At 54.8% G+C, this 27,908-nt stretch overlaps 2 protein-coding genes across 2 annotated transcripts; one reads left to right on the plus strand and one right to left on the minus strand.

Annotated features, from left to right (window-relative positions):
- Window positions 1-18,197: 18,197 nt before the first annotated feature.
- GST (glutathione S-transferase) lies at window positions 18,198-18,511 on the minus strand (the record flags this gene model as incomplete). The annotated part of the gene is made up of 1 exon (XM_005856202.1): window positions 18,198-18,511. A coding segment is annotated over one exon (314 nt), but the record flags the coding sequence as incomplete, so codon positions are not given.
- A 96-nt stretch (window positions 18,512-18,607) lies between these two features.
- Window positions 18,608-18,895, plus strand: NGA_2065500 (glutathione s-transferase; the record flags this gene model as incomplete). Its single annotated transcript, XM_005856203.1, has 1 exon — window positions 18,608-18,895. A coding segment is annotated over one exon (288 nt), but the record flags the coding sequence as incomplete, so codon positions are not given.
- Window positions 18,896-27,908: the final 9,013 nt, after the last annotated feature.

Below are 27,908 nucleotides of genomic sequence, written 5' to 3' on the forward strand. Positions count from 1 at the left end.
TCGACTCGGTGGTGGTGGAGCGTCTCGAAACCAACGGCCAAGGTGTCCCCCGCGTGAGGATCCATTTTCGATGTTGGGAGGACAGGTGGGACACGGAAAAGGAGGTGACAAGCCGGGCACTCCTGCCTCTCCACACCAAGTCGCCGGACTGGCGGCAATTTTACGTGGGCATGCCTGTGGAGCTTCGCCACCACAACCTGTGGTTTCAGGCGACCGTGATGCAGGTGGATGAGGAAGAGCGGAAGATTTTGGTCCGACGCAAATCTGGAGAGGTGTCTGAGGTGTGGAAAGCCTTCGCGAGCGAGGACGTGTGTCGCCCCGGCGTGCACTTGCCCGAGGCGGCTCCCCGCTCGGCCCCCTCTGCCGATGCCTCGCCTGCTCCTGGCAGCCGCCCGTCTTCATCCACAGCGCCTTCTCCGTCTGCGTGTTCCGCTTTCGGCGCGGGGACGGGCCGCGTGCTGGGGACGGGCGTGGCGGTGGGCGAGAGGGCTTCTGGCAACCCCTCCGGTCGCCCGGGCAATGGGTATGTGCCGGGCTCAGGGACAAGGACCGAGAGCTCTTTGCCGGGGGTGGTGGGCCTGAGCAACTTGGGCAACACGTGTTTTATGAACTCCATGCTCCAGTGCCTGAGCCACACGGGCGTGCTCACGGACTTCTTCCTGTCGGGGAAGCATGAGGGGCAAATCAACGAGGACAACCCCCTGGGAAAGCAAGGCGTCTTGGCCCGCACATACGCGAAGCTTTTGAAGGACATGTGGTCGGGCCGCTTCACCTTCATATACCCGACGGAGTTTAAACGCGTCATTTCCCAGTACGCCCCGCAATTCGCCGGCTACCAACAGCACGATTCGCAAGAACTCATGAATTTTCTCCTTGATGGTTTGCACGAAGACCTGAATCGCGTCCGGCAGAAGCCTTATATGGCCGTACGTGATTATGCCGGGGAGCCGGACGCCCAGTTTGCCGGCGAGTGCTGGGCGAGGCACTTGGCGCGGAACGACTCGGTGGTCATCGACCACTGCCAGGGCCAGTACAAATCCCACCTGACCTGTCCCCGGTGCGGGCACGAATCCATCACGTTCGATCCTTACATGAGCCTGACGCTGCCTCTGCCCGTCACCTCCATGATCAGGGTCGCCTTCACCTTCCACGCCTGGCCTTTGGGTAAACACCGGCCCCTCTACGTCGCAGCCTCCCTCCCCGCCACGGCCACGGCAAACGAGCTGAAGCAATGGATCGCGAAGAACCTATGCGCGGCCTATGCCTGTCGAGATCCCCGGGCGGCATCGCCGGGACGGTCCAAGCACGAGATATTGGCCGAGGAGGAGGAAGAGGAGGACGGGCTGCCGTACAAATCGCGCCTGCCGGACGAGAGGAAGCACATGGGAGAGGGCCTTTCCATGAGCTTGCGGGAGGAGAAAGGGGAGGAGGTCGGGCTGGGAGGACAGTTCCCGTTCGCGATCAGCCTCGCCGACGTGCTGGATCGCCGAATCGTTGGGGAATTCAAAGACACGGACAGGGTGGACGAGCTGGCGCGGACCACCGTGACCCTTCACGCTTTCCAGTTGCAGCATGCTCCGGCCGCTCCCCCTCCACCCCGTGCTTCCACCAACTCGTGGCTTTCCGGCAAACGCGAGGCTTCTCCTTCCCCCCCTCGACTCTGCGGGCGGAAATCCCCTGCACCCGCGCCGGGCTTGGTGCGAAAAGAGGACTTTAGGAAGGGAGAAGAAGTCTTCGTCGTGGCCACGTGCGTCTTCGGGAGGGCGCGTCCCACCACCACCTTTGCCTTTGCATCCAAAACCTACGAACGCTTCGGCCCTCTCCTTCGCTTCACGCTGTCAAGCCTCCAGGCCACCACAAGGGATGTACACGCACGGGTGTGGGCGGCGACTGAGAGGTTCTTGAGGGAGGAAGCGGACGCAGAAGCGATGGAGGAGGAGGAAGAGAAGGAGGGGAGAAGGGAGGAAGAACGGGCAGCGGTAGCTCGGCGGCTCCCTTATCGGTTGTATCTGGCCAAAGCGGCCGGGGATGTGGTAGGGGAAGAAGTACTGGACGATGGGAGTCCCTTTGACGTGCAGGCGCTGAAGGGTCGGGTGCTGATGGCGGCCTTCGAGGCCTCCATGTTCGAGAAATGGGTGGTGAAGGAGGAAGCGGACCGCACCGACCCGCATGCTTCCGTGCAGCGGCATCGCCTGGATGGGAGGACGGGGGAAGAAAGGGCGAGAAAGCCCATCTACCTCAAGCAATGCCTTGAGAAGTTCTCAGAGCGGGAGCAACTGGCGGAGACGGACCCCTGGTACTGCCCCAAGTGCAAGGATCATGTTTCAGCGTTCAAGAAGATGGACGTGTGGTCGCTGCCCGACGTCCTAATTCTCCATTTAAAGCGTTTTTCCTATGTGCAGGGACTGTATTCGGGCCCCACGCGGGAGAAAATTGAAGATCTGGTGCATTTCCCGGTGGAGGGACTTGACATGAGGGACGTGATGCGCGGGCATGTGGACGAGGATGCCCCGCCCCTCTACGACCTTTACGCCGTTTCCGAGCACTCAGGTGGCTTGGGTGGAGGACATTATACGGCGGTGGCCAAAAATTTCAGGGACCACCGATGGTATACTTTCAACGACTCGCTTGTCTCACCCGTGAACGAGAAGGATGTGGAGTCGACTCTGGTCACTTCGCGCGCATACGTTCTGTTCTACAAACGGAGGCGTGGCTCACTCAAGTGGGCAGGCGCCAGGCTGCCATCCAGCTAAAAGTCAGAGATCTCATAGCACATTAATCAGTGTAGCGGTAATAGAAGAGTCCGCAGGGTTGTAATACCCGTTGGGGGTCAAAGTCATGTAGCACAAATACGGACGGTTGTCTTCAAATGTGACCCCGGGTGGCTCATCCACTTTGCCACTCGGGAAAATGAGCCTGTCAATGGCTTGAAGAAATAATGCAAGGTTGACGACATCCTGAAGATGACCCGCTCCTTTACTTGCTTTGAATTTTACGGATCGTGAGGGTTGTCCGGTTACTCAACATGTAACCTCCCCGATTTCGTCATAAGAATGCGGCGAGGTTGGCACCGCCTCCGTCGCTCCATACGCCCACAAATGTTCTTCTACTGGGTCAGAGTGACATTTCCAACGTTCCACTTGCGTGATCGTGGTCATGAACGCGTTGGGGGGATGGACATTTTGCTAGGACTGCATTTACCTCAATACCACGCGTCAGCGAGAGAGCGATAGCTCAAGCAGCAGCACTGGGGTGTATGAGAGAGAAATGATAGGCCCTCCATTCTCTACGCCATTCCACTTAACCAAGTCCAATGCATGCCGCAGGGCGCAAAGACACTTTCTTCAACTAAGGATGGCTGAAGATGAGAGGAGCACCCTTCTTCCCCCTTTGCCTCGTCATCCCGTCGCCTTGACTTCACTCAAAAGCCCGCTCTGTCCCTATGCAGTCGACCTTGAGGTAAGTCCTCCTGCGCGGAGGCGCCGACCGCCAAATGAATTCGTCTCGAAAAGACCGCCACTTCTTCCTTCTCGGAGGCACAATCAATCAGAGGAACCACAGCCGCAAGCACAGAGCCTGTTGTCAATATCCGTTGCACCCGGGGAGAATAGTCAAGGGCTGGCGTCAAGCAGACAGACAGTGCAAGCCGTGGGCCGAAATAAAAATAACGCAGTAGGTGGAGATGGCACCGTTTCGAAGCCCGATTCCAATCCTGGTGCGGGGCAAAGCGAGAAGCCCATTGATGAGGACTCCCTCATCTTGACTATTAAATCGGCCATTTTTCTTCGCCCTGATAGTCTCAAAAACACTGGCTACTGGACTCTTAACGTTCTCACTGCAGGTTTACTTGGTTTGCTCTGTCGGTGGTACCCAACGCTGCTCAGACAACTTCGATACGCGACGGTCGATGCCCTTGACCCCCGTGCCGAGCTGGTCCTGATCACCTCGCTCGACGACTTCGAGTCCTACACGGCCATACTGGCCTTGGACCTGACTGATTTGACGCAAGGATGGCAACCTGTGGGGCAAGTGCGCCGACGGGTGACGCGGCGGCACCGTGGGGACCAGCGGGCGGGCCAGCAGGGCGTGGAAGCCTCCCCCCGAATGTTCTTTTGGCGGCACGAGCGGTTCTGGTTCCACCCGAGAGAATCTCAAGGGCAGAGCAGGGGCGCCGGACCATGGCTTCGGCGGGCGTTTGACTTGAGCCGGTCCTATCGAGAGATGCACCGAATAAGCGCGGAGCGGTTGGAGGAGAGCCTTGTCGATGACGTGGCCCTAGATGCCGCCTTTGCCCGTCTGCTCACCTACGGCGAGAACCAGCTGGACGTGAATATCCCGCCCTTTCCTTCCTTGATCTTGCAGGAACTTCTCAAACCTTTTTTCGCCTTTCAGCTTTTCTCCATCATCATCTGGATCTTGCAGGAGTATTACATCTACATGTACGTGGTGGTCGCCCTCTCGGTCATCTCCATTATCCAAAGTGCCTACGCCGAGTACCAGAACCTGAAAGCCTTGGAGCGCCTGGCCAAAGCGGACGGGATCATCAATAAGATCCGACTCTATGCCTCTGGGCGCGGGATGCACGCTTCTCGCCGCAGCGACGAGGACTTGCTGCCCAGTAGGAGCCCGTGTGCGGCCCATGCCGGCGGGAAACTTTTCGCCTGCCTGACGGCAGACCCTGTGGCCACCTCTTCTTTGCAGCCGGGAGACGTCGTGCACATATCCACGAACATGATCTTACCTTGCGACGTCCTGCTCTTGGCAGGGAGCGTGGTCATGAGCGAGGCCATGCTGACGGGTGAGAGCGCCCCTGTGCTCAAGTCTGCCCTCCCTCTCGACGCCCCCGACACCGGTTTCAAGCCTGACTCGGACCGCGACCGCCGCTACATTCTCTTCGGTGGGACCAAGGTGCTGCAGGCCAAGTGTGGAAATGTACCCCCGGTCCCCTCGGAAGACCTCGCAGCGGACGGAGTCCGTTGCCTCTGGGACTTCGGCGTGCCAGGGCCCGCCGCCTCGGACCATCACTCCCACCACCACCACCGTCACGCCGGGTCGATCACCTTCGAGGAAATGCCTGCCATGGGCTTGGTTCTCCGCACAGGCTTTTCCACCGCGCGGGGACAGTTGATCCGCGCCATCCTCTTCCCCAAACCCTCCAAATTTAACTTCGAGAGACAAACCTTTCTCTTCATGCGGATCCTTCTCCTTGTGCTCGGCGTTGGAATCGCCTTCCAGGTGGCCATTTATCGGAGGAACAGAGTCGACGCGTTTAAGACTTTTCTCGACTCCCTCAACCTGGTGACGGTCGCCGTCCCGCCTGCCCTCCCTCTGGCGTTGAGCGTGGGTGTAAGCGTAGCCCTGGCCCGCCTGAAATCGTACGGAATTTTCTGCTCCGACTCCAGCCGCATCTCTGCGGCCGGGCGCGTGAATTGTTTGTGTTTCGACAAGACGGGAACCCTCACGACCGATGGACTCACACTTAAGGGCGTCGTCTGCGTCCAACAACAACAGCAGCAGCAGTACCAGTCGGGTGATGGTAACGCCGACAGAAGCGACATCCGCTCGGTCCTCGGCACTAAGGTGCTGGGCGGCGACTTGGTGACCGACGTCACGAAATTGCACGCGGTGGCACTGGAGGAAGGAGTGCGGAAAGCCATCAGTCGAAACAATTCGAGTACTTGCCTGTCTTCAAAAGCAGATGAGAATGCGGTGAAAGGCACAGGAGCCGCTCCGCCCCTCTCATTATCTTCGGCCGCAATGGCCCTTCCAACTGCTGCCACGAATCTGTTCAACGAAGCGGCAGAACCTGCAAACAACCACAAGTTAATGCTCAGCTACGTGATGGCTGCCTGCCACTCCATCTCCATCCTCGACCAGACCGACGACGCGACGGCCCTTGTCTTGCGTCTAAACAGTGAGATCATCGGAGATCCATCCTCCTTGCCCGAACGCCGACAGGCACTGGAGAGAATACTGGAGGAGCGCGGCCTCTTGTCGACCGTGGAGGAACTCGTGCTCGATCCAGACCATGACGAAAGTATCCTGATCAAGGTGGAGGTGGAGGAGGAGCAGGAGGACGGTCACGAGGAAGAGGGAGGGGTAGCAAGCGGTCATCGCCGCGGTCTGGGACGAGGCTCTTCCTCAGGCGGTGGTGTCAGCGGAAGCGGTGCAGGCAGCAGCGGTCGACCTTATCATCCGGTGAATGAAGAGAAAGAGGAGGAGCCGTTGCTCGACCTTCCCATCGCGGCGTACAGCGACAACGTCTCCGACAAGACCCAGCATCTGGTGGGAGACTCTTTGGAAATTTTGTGTTTTCAAGAATCTGGCTGGAGATATTGTGTGCGCCCATCGGAGCCTCCGAATCTCTCGGAGCTACTTCGCACGATGGGACCAGGGGCGCTGAAGCGGCTTTTCCGGGACGGGGCATTTGATGATTTCAATATTTGGCGGCACCCCCGCCTGGCCAGCTATGTGGATACGGTTCTCCTTCCTCCGAAAAGTCTCAAACAAACGCGTCATTCCTCCGCTCTGGCCATGGTACGACGCTTCGATTTCGACTCGGACCTTCGCCGAATGGCGGCAATCGTCCGCACATTGCCTAACCTGGAGCCGACCGGTCTGAGCAGTGCCGGCAACACTCGCAAGCGTGGAGGAAGCGCCAGCAGGTTCCGATATGACCAGGCCGGTCAGCATTTTTTGCTGGTCAAAGGCGCTCCCGAAAGTATAAGAGACATTTGTAACCCTGCGACGTTACCTCACGATTTGGAGGCGCAATTGCAGCGCTTGACCCTGTCTGGATACCGAGTGCTGGCTTGTGGGACGCGGGCATTGGAACATTTGTCGGAGGCGGAGTTGTTGAGAGGCACACGTGAGGAACTTGAGAAAAACCTGACCTTCGTCGGCCTGCTTGTCATGGAGAATGCCTTGAAAGAGGAGACCACGGGATATCTGCGCGATTACGCCCGGGCCGGGCTGCGTCAGATCATGGTGACTGGTGACAACCCCTTGACCGCCTTAGCTGTATCCAAGATGGCGGGTAGTGCATTTTTGTGTGCCTGGCGCCACCCACTGCTGGTAGACCTGGGCTCGGGAGCAGGGACACGGGATCCGCTATTGGCAGTAGTGGACGTTCTTGACCCCACCCTCCAATGGGACCTTCAGGAATATTTGCAGGCATATCTTGGCTCGGCCCTCCTAACTCTAAATGCAACCAAGGCGGCAGAAATTGGAAAAGGGATGATCGATGACAGGGATAGCGGAGGAAGCTCTCGGGACAGTAGTAGCCAAGGGGACGATCGTCCGAGGAATAGCAAGGATAGAATTCCCTCGACGACACCAGCGTTGGCCTTGGCGGGTAACGGGGGGAGGAAGCCACCACCAGCCCTCGCTGCCGTGGACCTTGTTTGTACGGGACGGGCATTTGCCGCGTTGCTCGCGCAGCACGCACCTTTGCGGGAGGAAAGAGACTGTGACGGGGAAGCCTGGACTCCTCTAGAGGTTGTGCTTCTCAAGTGCAACGTCTTCGCCCGCATGTCCCCCCACAATAAGCAGGAGCTAATGCGCTCGCTGCAGGAGCTTGACTACGTCGTGTGTATGACTGGGGACGGTGCGAACGACTCAGGCGCTTTGAAAGCTGCGGATATCGGCATTTCTATTGCGTCTGCGAAGAATGTGTTGCTCAGTGAACCGGGGACTGCGCAAAAGAAGGGGAAAGCAGCCCCAGGAGACAGTAGTGCTCGGGTATTGGATGGAACTATGGCCAAAGGAAAGGCTGATGAAGCTTCGGAAGACGAGGAGCGACAGGACGATGATAATCCAGAAAATGCGAAAATTGCCACGGAGATCAGTACTGCAGAGGCGGCCGTGACTGCGGCGCCATCAATTGCAGCTCCTTTTGCGACGGGCTTGCACCATATCGGAGCGGTATGTACAGTCGTTACCGAGGGACGAGGTACATTGGCTACTTCGTTCAGCATGTTCAAATACATGTTCTTGTATGGCATCATTCAGGTAAGGCTATCCGGTAATTTCTTAATCAGCGGCCCGGGAAAGGGATTTGTGATGCAAGCGATGGTTTCGAAGAAATGAGCAAGATGTGTAACCCCCACTTCACGGTACTTCAACCTTCCCATTCCCGTTCTAGTTCTGCGGCGTCCTTATCCTTTACGCCTACCTTCTCGAGCTTTCTTCCATGCAATACCTTTATGCGGATCTGTTTGTCGTGCTTCCCTTCGTCACCTTTATGCCCTCGATGGAAGCGACGCCCAGGCTGACACGAGGGACGCCTGAAACGAATCTGGTGTCTCTCTCTGTCATGCGATCCATATTCGGACACTCGGCATTGATAATTTTCTTTCAGCTTTTCCAGCAATGGTTGCTGCTTCGACAGGATTGGTATCATCCTCCGGATTACAATGCTCCAGGATTTGATCGGCAGGTGTGTAAATACACTCCAGCCCGCGGCAATCTAGACAAGAATGGACCGAGATGTGAATGGAAGGGCGCCCCAGGAAATTTTAGACTTGACGATACTTTGAGGCAGCATTCCACTCATTTTCTACTACCCGTACTTTTACATGTATATTTCAATCCATCCACAGGTGACCATTTCGAGCTCCAGCAAGTTCCTCTTTTCCAACTTTATGTACATCTTCCTCGCCATCGCATTTTGTCAGACTTATGGTCTTTTCCGCGTCCCACTGTACAAAAACCTCATTCTTTCGGCTTTAGTTGTTGTCGAGGTGACGGTTTCCATATTCCTCGTTGTCTTAGACTTGCCGATTTTTGACCACATCTTTCAAGTCCAGGGCGCGGAGCTTGTCCCTGCGTATCGACATAAGTTGGTGGGTTGGGGCTTAATTAGCGGCTTATCTTTTATCCTGTATGAACGTTACTTGGTCCCGCACAAGTCGCTGGATGAGGATCCTGTGGCTGCAGCGCCGCCTCGCCGCATTGTCACAGCTAAATATGGGCCATTTAGGCGAGACGGCGGGAGATGTGGGGTTGGGGGGATTGCGGAAGTGCAGGGGGAGGATGCGGCAGCTGTCTTGATGGATGAACCAGTGGATATGGTAGAGGAGAAAGAGGGGTGGTTCTGGCGCGCTTTCAATGGAGAAATCAAATGCTTCCCGAAATTTTGGCATCGCACGCCGCTGTTCCACCGCTTTAATGTCAAATATGATTAATGATCGCAGCTTCCAAAAGCGAGGGGAGGCAAAAGGTCGATTTGGATCCTACGAAACAATAACTTGCAAACCCGAAATGTCAAACAGGCATGAAGGCGATAGGTGCGGTCAGAAAGGCGACTTGAGAAGGGAAGTCGCAAGAAAAAAGCACGTAACTGTTGTACATATTTGAAGCATAGCTTCCCTTTATGGCGGAGCACTAAATGTCATTTTTTACGAGTTGTAATGCCGTTCGGTCGGGCATCGTGACGTGTCATCGAGAATGTTATTGAAGCCCTAAACGTCACACCACGATGACTGAGTTTTCAATCCCTCATCTCCTATCAAGCAATACTCTTTCCGCCACGTGTTCCCCCTATTGCCGCCATTGCTTGTCGCACCCTTTAAAGGCCGTCGTCGTTGTGGCGATGCCATGATGGGCGTTAGAGTTGTCATCGAAGTAATCGAGGAAGAAAGTGGGTCGAAATGACCCAGGTCTGCACGGCCTTCCTCCTCATCCGTGTTCATGAAGTAGGGGCCTTGAGCAGATCCCTCCAATGAAAGGGCACGCTTTCGAACCAGGTCTTGCTGCACCCAGGGGGGGTCCAGCCAGTACACCAGCAAGGCGACCCCGAACACGGACATTGCCATCAACAAACCTTCGGCATCGGTTACCTCCACAGAGGCATGGAAAAACTCGCACCCTAAGAGCATTACGCTTAGACCCAACCCGAGACACGCCCCGGGCCGCCCTAGGGGTGAGCGAAAGCCACTATCCGACGAAGCCCACTGTCGGGAAAGATAGGCCACAAATTGTAATATGTACGCAACGAGTCCGCCGACAACTGCCACGTTAATGAGTACGCTTACAGCCTTGGAACCCGACATCGTACCAACTGCGCAGGCCAGGAGGCTCAGGCCTATAAGCGAGGAGCCGGCCAGCGCGACATGGGGAGTGCCGTAGCGTGGATGGATGACACCCAGACATGTCGGCAATATCCCGTCACTGGCGAGCACTGCGATCGTCTCCCCCGCGTAGAGGACGAAGCAATTGAAGGAGACGATCAAGCCTAAGCTAATGAGAAGGGAGACACCGTGGAGAACGTACTGGTTCTCTGTGAGGGCCTTAAAGCCGTCTAACAAAGGAGCCTTCGAATCTGCGAGTGAGACGACTCCGGGAAATACGGAGCTGTTGAGCACAAGAGTCAGGGTAGCGACTGCAGCCAGGGTGGCCATGGAGGCGATGATGACCTTCGGCATGACCTGTGCGGGGTTGGACATGCTTCCCGCCATCAAGGGCACGTTTTCAATGCCTAGATACCACCATAGGGAGTAAGGAAGGGCGATCCACATGCTGGCCAGGTCGTCGAAGAAAACTCCCTTCTGTTCCAGGCCGGGCAGGGAGTGCGTTTGGAGGTCGACGGCCACCAGGGAGGGCATGTAGAAGGACGCAAGCACCATAATGCTCACCACCGTGCTCGCGACCTGCGGGGAAATTGGAGAGAGAAGAAACCAGAGGCCACGGGCCGCAAAATTAACAGAGGCATTGTGCAATTCGATCTTGGAGAGCAAGACATGTAATCACCTGAAGGTTGATGCTCATTTCCATCCCGACAATGTTAAGCAGTGTGAAGACAGAGTAAGTGAGGATCCATACACCCACTTCCAGGACCAATTTTGGCCCCCAAATGTTTGTCCAGGAGTGACTTAGATAAGAGGCGACAGCGAAGACGCACAAGGACCCCGTGGGGATAATCTTGAGCAGTTCAGCAACCCCACATACGTAAGCTCCCAGACGGCCCAAGGGGCTTTCTCCCACGAAAGTATGGCTTCCACCGATCTTCAACGTGTGTGCGGACATCTCTGCAATGCAAAGAGAGAGCGTCATGTAGAGGATCGTGCTGATAGCCAGACCCAAAAGCGCTCCCGCCAAGCCTCCCAGTAAGGTACTGTTCCATCCCACAAAGTTTCCGCCGATGGCAGAGCCCACCGCAATGCCCCTGGTGATGTGATTTGAGTTGAAAAAAAGAGGATGCCCTGTGATTAGAAACCCATATTTTTCCCTCTCTAACCACAGGAATGCGATAGAAATTCGTAATTTTCAACCTAAACGCAAATTCATAAAACGCCTCCTCCCTCGAAAGAAAGTATGGGCGTTTGTCAAGTAAACACTTGTTGTAGACATCTTCCTTCAATATTCTCTCAGTAATCGACATATTGTGTATTCGTCTACGTATATTGATCGCTTCACTTCCATGCGCCCGGATAAAGTACATTAACTTACCATAAATGCACGAAGGTCAACTTCGACTCTCGAGGCATTGCGAGTATTGGGAAAAGTACGGGTACAGGGTGGCCTTTCCCCGAGGTATCGTGACCGTCGTTACCGCCACTCAAAATGCATATGATTGAGAGTTGTCAGTTTGTTCCGGTGCCTGATCTGTCGGGTCGGAGATATTTAGGGCTTGTGTTGGAGCTTGGTGGGTAAAATACTGCAATGGGCCCGCAGCTGTATGCGTGAAGCAGCCAGGATGTAATTTCTCTTCTTCCACGCGGCAGCGGGATACAGGCACCGCGTCGTCTCACCTGTTAAAAAAGAAACAATGAACTTAAAACCAATCATAGCGTGGCAGTGCGTAGCGTGGGCGTACTGTCCTGCACAGGGGCGCGCGGTAGGCCGAGAGCAGGGCGTGATGCAGGGCAATCAGGAGGAGAGGCTCGCCTCCTCGCCCTCCGAGCCTTCTCCCTCGACGTCACTCCTGTTCCATGTTGAGGACGCTGCCTTGCCAAGTCTTGGCACGAGCCCGTGCACTATGCTGACCCACACGGGCCAGGGGTTGTCATTGTGGAAGTCAGAATTGTCTCTTGACGAGTGCGGGGGGAGGGGGGAATCTGGGGTCCCCCTGGTACCGTATCCATTCTCGATCATCACGCTCTTGAGTTTTCTCGACCCGACTCAGCACCACGCCACCTTTTTGCCTTTGCAATGTTCTGTGATTTTCGTTTGCGCATGGGTAGATTTGTGCGAAGAAAGAGGGCTCACCGACTTATTATACTACTTGCACTGAAAGGTCGCAGCAGTTGCGTCGCATTTCTTGCAGGGAGGACAACCTTCCAGGCTGTAGGTGGCTTCCGTTCGCATACTGTTGGCGTAGTTTACTGTGTACGAGGCACGACGAGGAGGCACATAAGGGGACTTCTCATCTGTCATACAGTTGCGGAGTAAAGTGTTCACAGGTACGCAAAGATGTATTGTTCTTGCCGGAGGAAAAAGTTCGTATGGGCAAAGCGCTGCCGTACTTCAGCTACCCGTGGACGTGGTACCACTCTGAACGCTCGAGAGCCGATGACTTGCTAGGCTGCCTAGCCCTGATGCAGGCGACGATAGCTAGTCTACATGCTATGGTCCCATTTTCATTGGCTCAGGGCTGCTGTCCTGAGGGCTTCATCATCTCTGTAAAAATCTCCTGACCACCTCACATAATCCACTCTCTCCCAGGGCGATTTTTGGCCTTATGCTGTTCCCTTCGACGGTGACCACGGCTTTGAATGGTCGCCTGCAGCTTCAGCTTTGGGGTTTGGCCTGGCGCAGGCTCCCACGTCACACGCGTCAATGTTTGGAGGCCTCACCATCCTTCACCTCCCGCCCTCAAGAGCGCTCGTTCGCAGCTTTTGCAGCACTCCCTCGTCTGACCAGCCCGCACGCTCGAGCCTCATTGCGCTCACGTCCACCTGCCAGTGTAGTTTCCTCCTTACCTTCGTCCTCGTTGCGAAGTCCTTTTCCCGGCGGAGCTTACGGTCTGACTCAGAGGCATCCCCGCCGTGGGATCATCTTCCGCTTTATGGAACACCAGAAGCTCAAGTCCTTGGAGATGGAGGCCAACCAAGGCGCCATGGACGCAAATAAGCAGTACCGGTTCCTGAAAGAGCTGGGAAAGAGCTACCCAGAGGCGGTGATTACTAGGTATGAGGGGGGAAGGTTTGCGGTGAACGAGGGGGTGACAAAAGAGTACCTGAAGGCTTTGGCCAAGGTGGGGAAACTGGACAGCATGCCCCTGCGTCCGCTCTTGCAGCCAATGGTTGCCGGGGGCACTGAGGGAGGGGGAAGGGTTGCAGCCGGCGTGGAGGGAGGGCGGGAGGCTTTGGGAGCGGCGGCTGGGGTTGGAGGACCGGCGACGTCCGTAGGGGCAGGGTCGAGCATGGCGCCCGCAGCGTCAGCTTTAGGAGGCTACGATCCAAGCCAACCCCTGTACGTGACCATGGTAGAGCCAGGCTTCAAGCAACAGTTGTGGCGGACGTTCCGGTTTACTTTGTTCGTATTTCTGGTTATCTCGGGTCTCTCGGCCATGATCGACGACAAAGGCATCTCCAGCAAGCTCATGATGTCCACCAACCTGCACATGGCTGAGTCCTCCGACAAGCGCTTCTCGGACGTGATGGGCGTGGACGAGGCCAAGCAAGAGCTGGAGGAAATCGTGCTCTACCTGAAAGACCCGTCCCGGTTCACCCGCCTGGGCGGGAAGCTCCCGAAAGGATTGTTGTTGCTCGGCCCCCCGGGAACAGGGAAGACGCTATTGGCCAGGGCCATTGCGGGGGAGGCAGGAGTGCCTTTTTTCTATGCTTCGGGCTCGGAATTCGAGGAGATGTACGTGGGGGTGGGGGCACGGCGGGTCAGGGACCTGTTCGAGGCGGCCAAGAAGCGCGCGCCTTGCATCATCTTCGTGGACGAGATCGATGCGATCGGAGGGGCCCGACACTTGAAGGATCAGCAGGCGATGAAAATGACGCTGAATCAGCTGCTGGTGGAGCTCGATGGCTTCGAGCAGAACAAGGGCGTGATTATCATCGGCGCCACCAATTTTCCCCAGTCCCTGGACGAAGCCTTGCTGCGCCCGGGTCGCTTCGACAAGCACGTGCAGGTCCCCCTCCCGGATATCCTGGGCCGAAAGCAAATTCTCGAGTTGTACGTGAAGAATATCCCCACCGATTCGGACGTAAACATGGATGTCTTGGCTAGGGGCACCCCGGGAATGAGTGGCGCAGAGCTCTCCAACCTGATCAACGAGGCCGCGTTGAAAGCCTCCATCGACGGCTTGAAGGCCATCAACATGGCTACCTTCGAGTGGGCCAAGGACAAAATCATGATGGGCTCAGAACGCCGCTCGGCGGTTATTTCCAAGGAAACGGCCACGGTGACGGCCTACCACGAAGGGGGGCACGCGCTAGTGGCCCTCAAGACAGGGGGGGCGGACCCGGTGTACAAGGCGACCATCATGCCGCGGGGACAGGCTCTGGGGATGGTGACGCAACTGCCAGATGGCGACCAGACGAGCATGAGTAAGAAGCAGATCATGGCGCGGTTGGACGTGTGCATGGGGGGGCGGGTGGCGGAGGAGCTGATCTTCGGCGCGGAGAATGTGACCAGCGGGGCAAGCTCGGATATTCAGCAGGCCACGCGGTTGGCCCGGGCGATGGTGACGCAATGGGGGATGAGCGAGGCAGTGGGTCTGGTCTTTCACGCGAAGGATGGGGGCGAGCAGAGTCCTGAGACGCGGGCCGCCATCGACAGAGAGGTGAAGGCCATTCTGGACGCCTCGCACCTCCGAGCCAAGGAGCTCCTTGTGAAACACAAGGGCGACCTGGACCTGCTCGCCAAGGCGCTCTTGGATCACGAGACGCTAACTGGTCCTGAGATTGTTGACCTTTTGGCGGGAAAGAAATTGAGCAAGCCCAAGGTCGCGCCGCGCGCCACTATGGCCCCTCCTAGCCCGGCAGCGACGCCATCGCCGGGGTCACCAGCAGGGGCAACGAAGCCAGGAATATTGAAAGGGGGGAGGATCGGGGCGTGACAAGGGAGACAGGGAGAGGGTATGAAGGACGGATACGCTGCCTGACTTCAATGGCGGTGGAAAGTGAAGAGGGTCCCATGCGGGGGACTCGTGTGAATAAATTTCTCAGGCAGATTTATGTATGCATTGGGTAAGAATACCGAATAGCAGGAATGAAAGTTTTTATAAAAGTGATGGTATATTACGGTGTCAGTCGCGGGGCAAATTGTAGCGTGTATTCTATCGAACGATTTTGCTCGAGGCTATTATCACGGGCAAAGAAAGGCAAGCGCGGGCTCCGCGAGCAAAGAAGCGGCAGTCTTGTTTTTCAAATTAGCGGAAATGGTTCGCACGCTCCTGTCCTAGGATTGCGATGACTCGATGCATAAACAAATTTGTTCAAAAATAACTCACCTCTTTTGATCCGAGCACAAACTGATCCGCCTGGCCATTCATTTGTCTCGCTGTGTGAGGCAGCAAGGCCACAGGACGCACCATGCAGCAATAGAAAGTATAGTTTGATCCGATGTTCCTCTGTTGAAAGCAAAAAAAAGTTAATGCATTCAAGAAGTCTCGAGCACATCTTAGAACCGGCATTTGCTTGGGAATATAACGATCGTATCCCTACTTGAAGACAAGTCGGCGATCGTCATCGAAATGGAAGTTGCGTTTGGCTCTTGTGGCTGCACGACGATTAGTACCAAGCGTGAGCCCATCTCCGCTCTTGTTAACAACACTGACGATAGGAAAATGTTTGGACATGATTCAACCAACTGAAGCGGAGACCACTGGACCGAAAGCCCAGAGAAAATCGGACTCAGGCTACTCGAGTTACCGGCTGGACTGGTCACTGCGAGAGCATCCCAAGACAAAGGAAATGCTGCAAATGAGGGTCAAGATTGCACACGTAATCCACGCCCTTGAAAACCTACGGTATGTGCTATTGTAATTTACGCTTGTCTCCTTGTTCGCCTTCCTTAAAGAGGAACCACGACATCGATAAGTTGTCAACAAGATTTCATTTCGGAACGATCATTTTTCAGGCTTGAGTACCTGTATTCATCTCTCGGTGGCCTACCTTTACCAACCGCCCATCAACTTGAAGCCGTTGTGCGTCTTCGTCCCAGTTCGTTGAACGCCTGCCCAGGCGGAGTAATACCTACTTGGTCACAGCTGCAAACCTCTGTAAGTTAATCATCCGCTATAGTGTCACTCTAACAAAAAACCTAACGGCATGCTGTGATCCTCAGCTGCCACACCGTTCTACTCTCCTTTACTGTGTGTTATTCTGTCCTCTGTTCTATTTATCTATTTTTCTGTCGTAATGTGCTCTTTTCATACCCCATTTTAGACCTTCGGTCAAGTATTTTTAGAAAAGCTTGAGAAGGTCTGTATAGAAACAGGGCTCTCTTTCGATGTATACGCGCAAACCATGGTGGCAGGAATAGCCAATGACGACAAAGATGAGGAGCAAAACGGGTGGTCGAATTCGTCAGAGAGGGTCTCTCATCACATTGTATCTCAATTCAATTGTGGTCAGCCCATCACGGAGATAGCAAGACGGCATAGTATCGACGAAGCGCGTGTCTTGGCGATTCTATTGCAGGCTGAAGATAAGGGAAGTTCTGTAAATTGGACGCGCATGTCCGTCTCCTCCTGCTTAAAAGATTCTGTGATGATCGCAGCAGAGGTGGCACGGCACATGGAAAAGGCGGCTGCGGCATGCCCGCGGTTGCATCTAGGAGCAGAACTCGGCGGAATAGAGCCCTTCTCTAAGAATTTCCCTTTGCCTGTCTTGATGCAACTCTTGCCTGACTGGCGCCCGGCCGACGTTCTGGCAGGTATATGTGTGTTGCGGCAGACGCGTTCGAAGACGCGGTCCCCTTGTAAGCAGCGGACCAGGCTCGCCAAATGCCTGCAGGCGGACAAGGATCTCAACAAGGAAATGGAGGCAAGAGGCTCCACAGCCAGCATGTCCATGTCAGAGGACGTGCATGCTCTCAGCGCATGGGCAAATTGCGGGATGATCAGCGACGAGAGCAATCGTCCAAATGTGGCAGCGTGCGCTAGCGTGGAAGACACTGGCAAGTCCGTAGACCGCCCGGAGGAGCAGGAAGAAGCGTGCCCGCCTCTTCCAGAGCGTGGACAGGCCCAACGACGGCAGTGCAATCCTTACCACGACAACAATCGGCATCCAGCCGATGCTAACGGTTCTGCAGCCGCGGCCATGCTAGCATCCCCCCATCCTGAGCCGGCGACGTCACACGCAGCAGTGTCGCCTGCCGCTCCCAACGCCTGCATCCTCGCCATGCTGAGTGTCCACAGTCACGAAGGACTGAGCGCCTCTGAATGCCTTCAGCTTCTGTCAGACGCGCATTGCGGTCATCGGCATGCGCTGGGCAACGGTGTGACGACGGTGGAGGCCTGTCTGGGAGAACTACAGGAGAACTATGTCGCCTACCGGGGGGGGGATGGCAAATTTAGATTGTTATGATGCACTGAAGTCTAAAAGGAAAATTGTAAAGTATTACAAATGGGACCGATGTACGCATTGGCCTTAAAACACCAGAGAACTCGATAGCTAGACTTACTTCTCTTTGCAGTTTTGTATGCTAGGTAGACGTGAAATACAATACAGTGGCTCTCCGTCGGTAGGGACTGCGAGCCAACCGCTTATCTATGTACATGAAAATGGACAGAAGTCTCACCACCTCGTCATTTCAGTGCCTCAACCAGCCAAGTCAAAGTTCCACGCACTTGCCGCGCCTCTGCAAGGGTCATATCTCTCGGGACTCCAATCCGGTACTTTAGATACTCTAGGCATGCCACCATCCTAGCCCTTGCCAGGGCTCTTTCTTCCTCCGACGAGCCGTACGCACTTTCTGCTGCTGATTTGTCCGCCGCCAAGAGCGGATCCACGTAGTCTCTCCCACGGAGAAGAGCCAATATCAAGTACCTATAGGCAGTCTCCACCTCAGGAAGCGCCCACTCATCAATTTGGTTGAAAGGATCAGCCAGTGGAGAGCGAAACTCTGGTCCTGGCACCCCCAGCGCACGCAGCATGTAGCGAGGCAGCCGCTTATGATTTATGATGAGCCGAACCGCGGCGCTCTGGCGGGCATAAAGCTCGGTCGGTTGTGTGGCCTCTGGAAGATATTCGCGCACTTTCTCCTCTTCCGATACAGGCAATCGCCAGGCCGTGGGATGAAAACCGTCGAGCTTCTGTTGCAGCTCTGCTACTTCTGGTGTGTTCACGCTGTATGCCCGACCAAAAAGTGGCTCCAAGCTGTTGATTAGGGTGAAAAAATCGGCTTTGAAAGCAGCGTAGGACGGTCGATGATCCAAGGCGTCAAGCCACCTGCTCAACGCTGGCAGATCTGGGTGCTGGCGCAGAGTCAGTCCTTTCCAATAGAGGCAGGAGGCAATCACGCGCTCGACTTTTGGCGCGAAAATGATGTCCACCAGAGACGGCTCAGTGCCGGGCAAAAACCACGGGCTTTCGGCGTATTTCGCCAGAGCACTCTCCACCTGCCGGAGCACGGTCCAAAATTCATCGTGGCCATGAGACTCGGGCTTCTCAAACAGATAGACAAACCAGTCCCGGAACAAGTCCCGCTCCAGGCCCAGCAATGCTTCGGCTTCGGCGTGGAGTGCGTCCCCCTCGTCGGGCCACAGCCGCCGAGGTTTTACCATCACGCCTTCGTCGAAACCTTGCCATTTGTCGATCGACTTGCAAATCTCAACAGACTCGCGTATCATCCGTCCATTTACTTCCAGCAAGGGCAAGAGTCCTGTCCCCGAGATGTCGTATATCCATTCGGGCTTCTCACCATAGGAAAGCAGATTGATGCGCTTCAAGGTGTAGGGCATACACTTTTCTTCCAACGTCATCCAAACCGAAGCACAGTAGGGACACCAAGATGCCGCGTCCTTATAGAATATTGCGCGTAATGTTTCATTGTGTCCAAACTTTCGCGTGAGTGCACCTGCCTGGGGAGGACCATCCCCATCGCTCAGCGCTTTTTGCCGCTCCATTGCATCCTTACAAGCCGCTGTCGGCCACGCCTCCGCCCATAGAGCTTCCATGGAAGGTAAGCTTGAGGACGCACCACCCAACGCATAACGACGGCGCTCGTTCGGTGGTGGTACCGGCATAACTTGGCGAAAACGTTGATATTTCGTAAGTGACTCCTGATCTTTTGGCAGGACTGAGACATTTTTGGGCCTTCGCCTCCGAAAAACAAAGTCGCGTAGATCTTTGAAAAGAGCCATCGACGTTTGTGAAAGCGCAGCTGTTCGGGATCCATACGAAGCTGGGAAGATCAGAGGTGGGGGAGGTCGAAGTGAAAAAGCCGGGGCTAGATGGGCTGACAGGATAAGCGCCAACAAGAGTACACGTTTAACCATGTCAGGACCACTAAAGATGGGCACGATCGAGAGCTACCCTGTGCATACCGTGTGTCGAAGGAAGTAACCCGTGGTGAAATGCATCAAGGCCACAAAACGTCCAGAGGCGCATGGCAGTATCAGGGGGAGACGACGCGCAGACTTGGCGAGACCAGGCAGTAGCCCGCAAGGGCGACCCCGCCAGGAGAGTCAACGTCCATTCTACATTGATGTACGTCTTTCAAGGCTCTTCTTGCTCCAAGTGATGAGATGAGTGGGGTCGAAACGAAACACCGCAGAGGGTACCGAAATTGGCCACGTAATGTGTGTAAAAAGTGTCTCGCTGGGTCCTGTGGGAGGGGTTGTGACATACGTCTCTCCCGTACCCCCCCCCGGCGATGCCATCGCATCGGACGGAAAAAAAAGGTATGAAACAATACACGAACCAACGGCACGCGAGAAAGAAACCAACATTGTAGTTGCAAAGCTGCTACGGAATGTACTAACGTGATCGTAAGGAAAAAACTTGAGCCTTCGTCGTTTGGACAGGAAAGGCGTCATCCACGTTGTTGTCTTATTTTTTTGGCCTCCATCCTAAATATAAGGGCCTCACTTCCCCGGCGCACTTCCCAGGTACTATGCGCGCGTTGTCGGCCATCTATCCCCTTGGCTGCCGCCTGACTTTTTTTGGTCCCTTCTACCCTAATCTAAACCTCTCCACGAGGCGTTATTGAACACCGCGGAAACATTTTGGGCTAGGATGTCTATTTTAAAAGTTTTGAATTGGCAGTCCAGGCCCCTCCCGCTGCTGCTGGAGCAATCCTCACTCCCTGATCTTTTAAAGAGATCCTCTCACCCGTCAGAAATCCCATTGCCGGCAAGAAGTAATTCCTGACTTCTCTCCGCTCAGAGTTCATCCGAGACAGAGGCCGTGTACTGAGAGAGGTCCGGCATGGTGCCCTCCGGGATGACCTCACCCTCATCCTCATCCTCCTCCTCCACTGCGATTTCCGCCTCGTCGTGGAGGTCCAAATTGGGGAGGTGCAGACCCGAGCGCATGGCATTGAGGACGCGGGACGTGAATTTTGGCACGTCATCGTGGGTGAAGCCTGACTCGAGCAAGGCAGTATCGTAGAGAAGCCACGCCGTGTCCAAGACTCCGTCGGCGTCGTCTCCGTGCTCCTGCAGCCGTCGGTTGAGCTCCACGACGATGGGGTGACGAGGGTTGATTTCCATCGTCTTCTGGGCCAAAAGGGCATTATACTTGGCCGGATCGTTGATCGATTGCGTGCGCATGATGCGCTCCATATTGGCGGAGTGGCCGTAGCGGCCCGTGACGATGACGGAGGGTGCCGACTCGATGCGGTGGGAGATGGCCACCTCCTTGATCTTCCCCTTAAAGAGGGTCTTCAGGTACTCGACCAGGGAGGCGAAGGCTTCTTTGTAATACTTCTCGCGGCTTTTCACCGTCTTCTCGTCCTCGTCTCCGAATTTAAGTCCTTCCTTAGAAATGGACTGCAGCTTTTTACCTTCGAACTCGGGGATCTGCTGGATGCAGTACTCATCGATCGAGTCGACCAAGAAAAGAACTTCCAATCCCTTGGACTTAAACTTCTCCACAAAGGGGCTCTTCTGTACCGCCTCCATGGACTCGCCCGCCAAGTAGTAGATGGACTTCTGCCAGTCCTTGGCACGAGAGAGGTAGCCCTCCAGACTGGTCCAGTTGTTTCCCTCTAGGCTGCTCCTGAATCGAAGCAGCTTGACTAATTTAGCCCTGTTCACCATGTCCTCGACCACGCCCAGCTTGATACTCTTTCCAAAGGTCTCCCAGAACTTGATGTACTTCTCGTTGTCCACCACCTTCTTCGTCTCGCTCTCCTCCTCCTCCTCCTCCTCCTCTGCCTCGTCCGGCTCACTCGTATGGCCCTTGCTGGCCAGGCGCCGAAGCATCTCCAATACCTTGCGCGTCAGCTTCTTCGCCATCACCTTCAGAAGCTTGTGCTGCTGCAACGTCTCTCGGGACACATTTAGAGGCAGATCGTCAGAGTCAACCACGCCGCGGATGAAATTCATGTAGCGAGGGAGGAGCTCCTCGAACTCGTCCGAGATCAACACCTTCTTCACATACAGGCGAAGTTGAGCGGTCTTGGTGTAGTATGTGTCATAGAGATCGGAGGGCGCCTCGCCAGGGATGTAGAGGATGCTCTTGAACTCCATCTCACCCTCTGCCTTGAAATGGATCCAGCTTTGCGGGGCGACAGTGTCTTTGGTGAAGGCGTTGTAGAAGTTAGAGTACTCTTCGTCGGTGATCTCGGAGCTTGGGCGGGACCAAATGGCTACGTTGGTATTCACCCGCTCCCAGACCGTCTTGGTGATCATCTCCTTCTTCGTCTTCACGTCGTCGGACACCTCCACCTCCTCAAACTCCTCCTCCTCGTCTTCGTCACCCTCCGTGGTCACGCTCTCGACCTCCTCTTCCTCAACTGGCACCTCCACCTCCTCCTTGTAGCTCTTCTCCAGGTAGATCGGGAAGGAGATAAACTCGGAGTAGCGCTTGACCAGCCCTTCAAGGACATCAGTCTTGGCGAACTCCTTGGCACCATCCTTCAGGTACAGCGTGATCTCCGTCCCGCGGCCTAAGGTGTCCCCGCGAGGGTCCTTGACGACAGTGAAGACGCCGTCGGCCGTCGACTCCCATACGTACTGCTCCGCCCCGTTCTTCTTGGAGGCTACCCGGACCTTGTCTGCTACGAGGTAAATCGAGTAAAAGCCCACGCCAAACTGACCAATGAGGGAGAGGTCCTGGCCCTCCGCCAGGGCGTCCATGAAGTTCGCCGTGCCGGACTTGGCGACTGTGCCCAAGTTGTTCACCATGTCGTTGCGGTCCATGCCCACGCCGGTGTCGCGGATGACCAGGGTGTTCTTGTCCTTGTTCGCCTGGATGCGCAGCTCCAGGTCGGGCTTCGTCTCGAGAGCGGAGGCATCTCCGATGGCCATGAAGCGGATCTTGTCCAAGGCGTCCGAGGCGTTGGAAATGAGCTCGCGAAGAAAGATTTCCTTGGTCTTGTAAAGCGAGTTAATAATGATGTCCATGAGGCGGGAAACTTCGGCCTGGAATTCGAATTTTTCACCCTCTGCCTCCAGCGCCAAATCGAGCTCTGAGGGTGCGGCACTGAAGATAAAAAGGGGATGATAAGGTAAGAGGCAATCGAACAGACTTGCACAGAGCATGCCTGAAATCCATTATCAGGTCTACTCATTTTTTAACGCTCATACTTTCGACCCACACACCCGCTTACAACTACTTACGCTCGATCTTTCTCATCGATTTCTTCTTTCTGCTGGGCAAGCCACTCTTCGTAGTTGAATTTTTCGGGATCGATACCATTGGTCTTGGCGATGTCTGCCATGATCTTGTCCTCGTCCATGTCCGCACCGTACTCACGGTCGAGGATCTCCTCGACTTCCGTATTTTGTGCTGTGACTGTTTCAGGGTGAATGACCGGGAATGAAGATGAGTAAAAGTAACGGGTGAAAGTGTCGAATGAACATCACGGTCGCAAAGCGAAGAAGGATTTGCTCGGAATAGGAGCTCTGACCACACTGACAGCTATGTAGAACATCGCTTTTCGGGATAAACACAACATGAGCCGATGCCGTAATCACCCGCAATGCTTTGAACGTCACAAATAAGAGGGTGGTGAGGACACACAACACGCAGGAAAGGCTGAGAAATTGCACACCACAAGGGAAGGCTATGGACAGAAGGTAGCCACCTAAGTGGGCCTGGAGGGACAAGTATTATTTGCTCGCCGGTCAAGTGTGTTGACCTACCTGACGTCCAACAAATCATAGCCAGCGCGCCTAGCATAAGGCCAAGCTTCGTAATACGACGCATGATGCTCTGTTTTGTTTACGTCGAAAGAAGGCAGAAATTTAAATTGTGAGACGCTTAGAGGCGATCGTTGGTGGCTGGCCCTCAAGACTCCGGCAACAAATTTGTTTGAACCTCGTGTCAATTCATCACTCCCCTGCTCATTTACAATGCCTCTCCATTCCGCATTCGAGTCCCGTCGACGCAATGGCACAGCAAACAACCCTGCAGTCTTTCGATGGAACATCGCTGCTGATTCGAATCGCGGGCGATCAGAGCGAGTTCCTGACATGGTCGTCTCCCATTGGCCCATTGGGACGGGGCAAGCTGGGGTAGGGCTTCCGTGCCCATCACGCCTTGACCTCCCACACTTACTAGGGTTGAACCACTCAGTACCTGACTTTGGTGTGCTTTGCCAATTTAAATACTGCTATTGTTCCCTCCAGCTCCCACCCAGTACCTACTAAGCGTGCGCTTTTCCGATGTACTGCCACTCTTCCCTGCAGCTACCACACAAAACTTCTCTCTGGTACATTTTCTAATGTTGATACAACTACTATCCCCCATGAGAGGTCTTTCTGTTTTTCGAGAGGCGCGAGGAAATTGGTTAGGGCGATTAGGGGCTTACCTTGTGATTCGATTGGGGTTCCAAGCCAAATTCGGGTGGAAAGGTAAAAAATTGTACCATTGGTCGGAAAAGGTAGAGTAATATTTCTGGATGGATGTACATAAAGACGCATGTCGGGCACCTGCGGATGGGACACCGTGCGAAACAAGGGGGCTTAGCGTTTCCCTGGGAAAAGGAGGGATACTTGCAGTATTACCTCGAAGGGTATCTCCAGCACCTTTCTTTCCCCTGGGGGTACCGTCAACGTATAGGGTGTAGTCCTTGGAGTAATGGGACGGGTGACACGAGAGGGTGAGATTCCTGCCGGTTTGCCTTCGTGATCTTACCGTTGTTCTCGTTTTTCAAGGGCGCCTTTTGCATTAAGAACTTTGCCAGGACTTTGGAGCAGATTAGCAAACTAAGTTTTCCGGGGACTTCGTTAAAGATTCTCGATGTTTTCTCTGACGGCATCCTAAAGATAAGTTGCGCAGTCCAGCAGCATATCCGAAACGTGGCGGCGACTGTGGACCTGCTGACCGAAGCGGATGGCCTCCATATCGAAGGTCGTTCCAGGAGGTCGAAGATTTGATAATGCTTAAGGCAAATAACGAACAGAATGGATCACAAATTCACGAAGGTCGGATAGTTAATATAGCAAGTCAATCGATCGGCACTTTAATGCCACGGTGTACTTTCGGTCATGAGAGATGGAGTGACGAATCTCGATTGATGGACCTAAAAGCGCCCTCTACCACGTCTTGGACCAGTTAATATAGCAAGTCAATCGATCGACACTTTAATGCCACGGTGTACTTTCGGTCATAAGAGATGGAGTGACGAATCTCGATTGATGGATCTAAAAGCGCCCTCCAGCACGTCTTGGACCATCGAACGAGAAACATAAATGTCTTTTTGTACCGACAGTACTTTTTAAGACTTAGGAAAGGCTACCCGGGTGCTAGCCACGCTGAACCTCAGGCCCTTCTCAACACATGTAAAATGACCGATCAAAACTCTTTGAGTAACATTACAGTGCTTCCAAAAGATTGCTATCCAGATAAAGTCTAATGCTCTCAACTATTGGACAACAGTTGCTCTTCAACCAAGTCTTATGTCAAGGGCAGCGTATGCCCATTTATTATTTAAAGGCATGTGACCAGGTTCTTATGCAGATCCAGCAAGAATAGGAAGCAGAACCGTCTTTTTCGTTCATCCAAATTTTCGACAATCTATTTTCATCATCCAAAAAAAGTTTCGAGGCCTCAGATTCGGGCTCACCTTGTTTCACTCCCTTCCGAGCCGTTAGATTCGGCGAAGGCAAAGCAGAACAAACCGAATCGGACAAAGACACACGTCCAGAAGGTACTGGCGCAGTTTTCTCACTCATGACGACGTATCTGCGCATCACCGAACAGACTGGACACTGCGTGGTTACTGTGGCGTCTCACTCAGAGCTCGCAGATGCTATGGCTGCTCGTCATCTGCCTAAGCGTCCCTGGTGCGCGGACTTTCCGATTGCCGGTGACCCGCTCCTCAGAGCCCTTGACAAAGGATACTCCCCGCCATTTGCGCTCCGTATGCGAGAATAATTTCTCATCCTTTCCACATTTCTGTCCTGGATTATATGTGTCATTTCCGCATACGTGTCGGTTCGGTGGAGTGCGGTATCCACGGTGCCGGACTGCGCCATCTCCCCCCACATGCCTTCGACAGGCGCTTCAATTCCACGACCCTTTGAAGCCACCGTGGCTAGCACTTCTAAAAGCTGATCATAAGTTAAAGCAGGCAACAGTGAAAGCAGCTGGCAACATGGCTCAAGATTACGAATTGTCGCCTTCACTGGAGCCTAAGATCGCACGAAAAAAGTTTGTAGCAAGTTTGGTAGTCGGGATAGGGGCTTCCATGACACTGCTTGCGTCCATCTGCTTTCGTACCATGCCTTTGGGGAAGCGGGCATTTCTCTCCATCGCCCCTTTGGCAGCGACCTTGTTGCCATACTTCCTGTGTGTGGCCCGAGGGTTACCTTTGGTGAACGTGGGAAGCTGGCGGTCACTTAATGCAATCGGACATCGACTGGGGGGCATCGGCGCTTTGCTCTTACCGCTTGTCCTTGTCGTTCGGGAGGCATTGACTAACACACATGCGCCTGGACTATTGTACGGTGTCACGGTGGCTACAATTCTAATGAATCTTCTGTTCGGCGTCGCCCTGATTCCCAGTCGCTTCCCCGCCTACGATATTCCTGCTGCTCGCGGACTGGCTGTAGGCACTCTGTACGGACTAGCATTTTTGGGGTGGAGCACGACCTTTCGTTTTGGCGGCCAGGCGTGGTACGCGCCAATAGGGAGGCTCTCTGCTTTAGTAGCTGCATATGCCGTTGCATTTTCCTGGAGTGATGCTGGTCAGAACATTCGATGCTGGCGGCGGGGGATGTATAAGACAAAACTAGGCCGGAAATGGTACTTGCCTTTCGAACGCTCTTCGCTCACTCAAGTCTTTGGGAGCAATTTGTGGCGACAGCCGTCGGCGGACGCTTTGGACGCGTCCTTGATGACAGCCTGGCAGGGTTGTGCTCCCACCGTGTTCGTGGCCTTGCTCGGTTCCTCGGCTCTCTTGCAGCTGCCTTACCTGCTTTGGGGCTCTGCCTACACCAGAAGCCTGACCATGGCGTGTCCAGCGCTGACGAGATGGGCGACATATCAAGCCCTGGCGGCGGTGGCGGCCAACAATTTTGCGACGTTTTTGGTAACCTTGGTGGTACACAGCCGACTGCCCTTACACCATGTGGCTTTCTACAATGTGCTGGTCCCCCTGATCCCCACCTTGAACATTGCTGCCTTTTGTTGGCGGTATCCGGGTATGAATATACCTTTGATTCTGCAACTTCTGCTTCGGCCTCCGGGAGCTGGGTGCGTACAGGCGATGCCTGCCGCTTGGTTGTCTTGAGGGAAGGGGCATAAATAAATGGTAAAAATAGGTTCACGAAATTGAGAAATAAGACGGATGCCAGGCAGGCTCTACTACACGCCTTCTTCGTGTGCGAGTATGGCTGAATCCTCGAGCTCCCTTACAGTGGGCGCTATGTGAATATTGTGTCGCTTTTCGATGTTCTGTGACGGATTTGGAACGATACTTGAAAATAACTGTATGCCATGCATGATAAAGGTATTTCGCTTTCGGGGGCCTTCAGTCCTCGCCGATATGCTTTATCTGTTTTTTGTTAAAAGCCTTCTCCTACCAACACGTTCGTCAAGACACGGTCGCAATGCGCTGACTTGTTTACATCTCAAATCAACCCGGTACACTATACATTCCAAGATATACCCTATCCCTCCCCTTAAAGCTACTATCACGCCGATCCTGGATGCCACAAGACGCCAAAGCGCTCCGGCGGCCCCTCCGAGAGAGGCGCTCCCACCTCTCCCGCGCTCATTCCCTCGAGCCCTTGTCCTTTGCCTCTGCTCGCCTGGGTTGGGACGCGCTTGCTGGGCATGGATGCGCGGCTGCTCCAGTTGCTCCGATGGGTAGCTCCGGTACCGTGGATACTTGGAGGGAGCGAGTCCTCGAAGACAGTCACCGGACCCACCATGTCTTCCCGTGAGCTCGAGCTGGCCCGTCGGCGTCGATCAAGCAGGAGGATGCCAGACTCCTCGTCCGCCTCCCGGCATTCCTCCGCGTCCCGCGCTTCCTCGCTTCTGCCTTCCTCCAGGGCCATGCCCTCGCCGTCTTCTACCCTGTACCCCAACAAATCGCTCAACACCGAGCCGGGAAAGTGGGCCGCCGACGGCCACAACCAGTGCCACCGGATCCTCCTGCCCTCCTTGCCCCCGAACACCTCGTTCACGTCAGCTCTACCCACGGAGGTCGATACGGCGTGGTACTGGCCCTTTAAGCGGTCGATGGCCGTCGTATTTGTAGAGACAACCGTCCACTGATCGAGCATCATGCAGCAAGTGAAAAGGCCGAAGAGGACTGCCTCCATCACCAGGAACACCACCAACAAATTCCCGGCCATATCGTCGCAGCCTTCGGCGTCCTCCTCTCCGATA

This window comes from Nannochloropsis gaditana (genome assembly GCF_000240725.1).
Source record: "Nannochloropsis gaditana CCMP526 unplaced genomic scaffold scaffold020, whole genome shotgun sequence".
NCBI classification, from domain to species: domain Eukaryota; class Eustigmatophyceae; order Eustigmatales; family Monodopsidaceae; genus Microchloropsis; species Microchloropsis gaditana.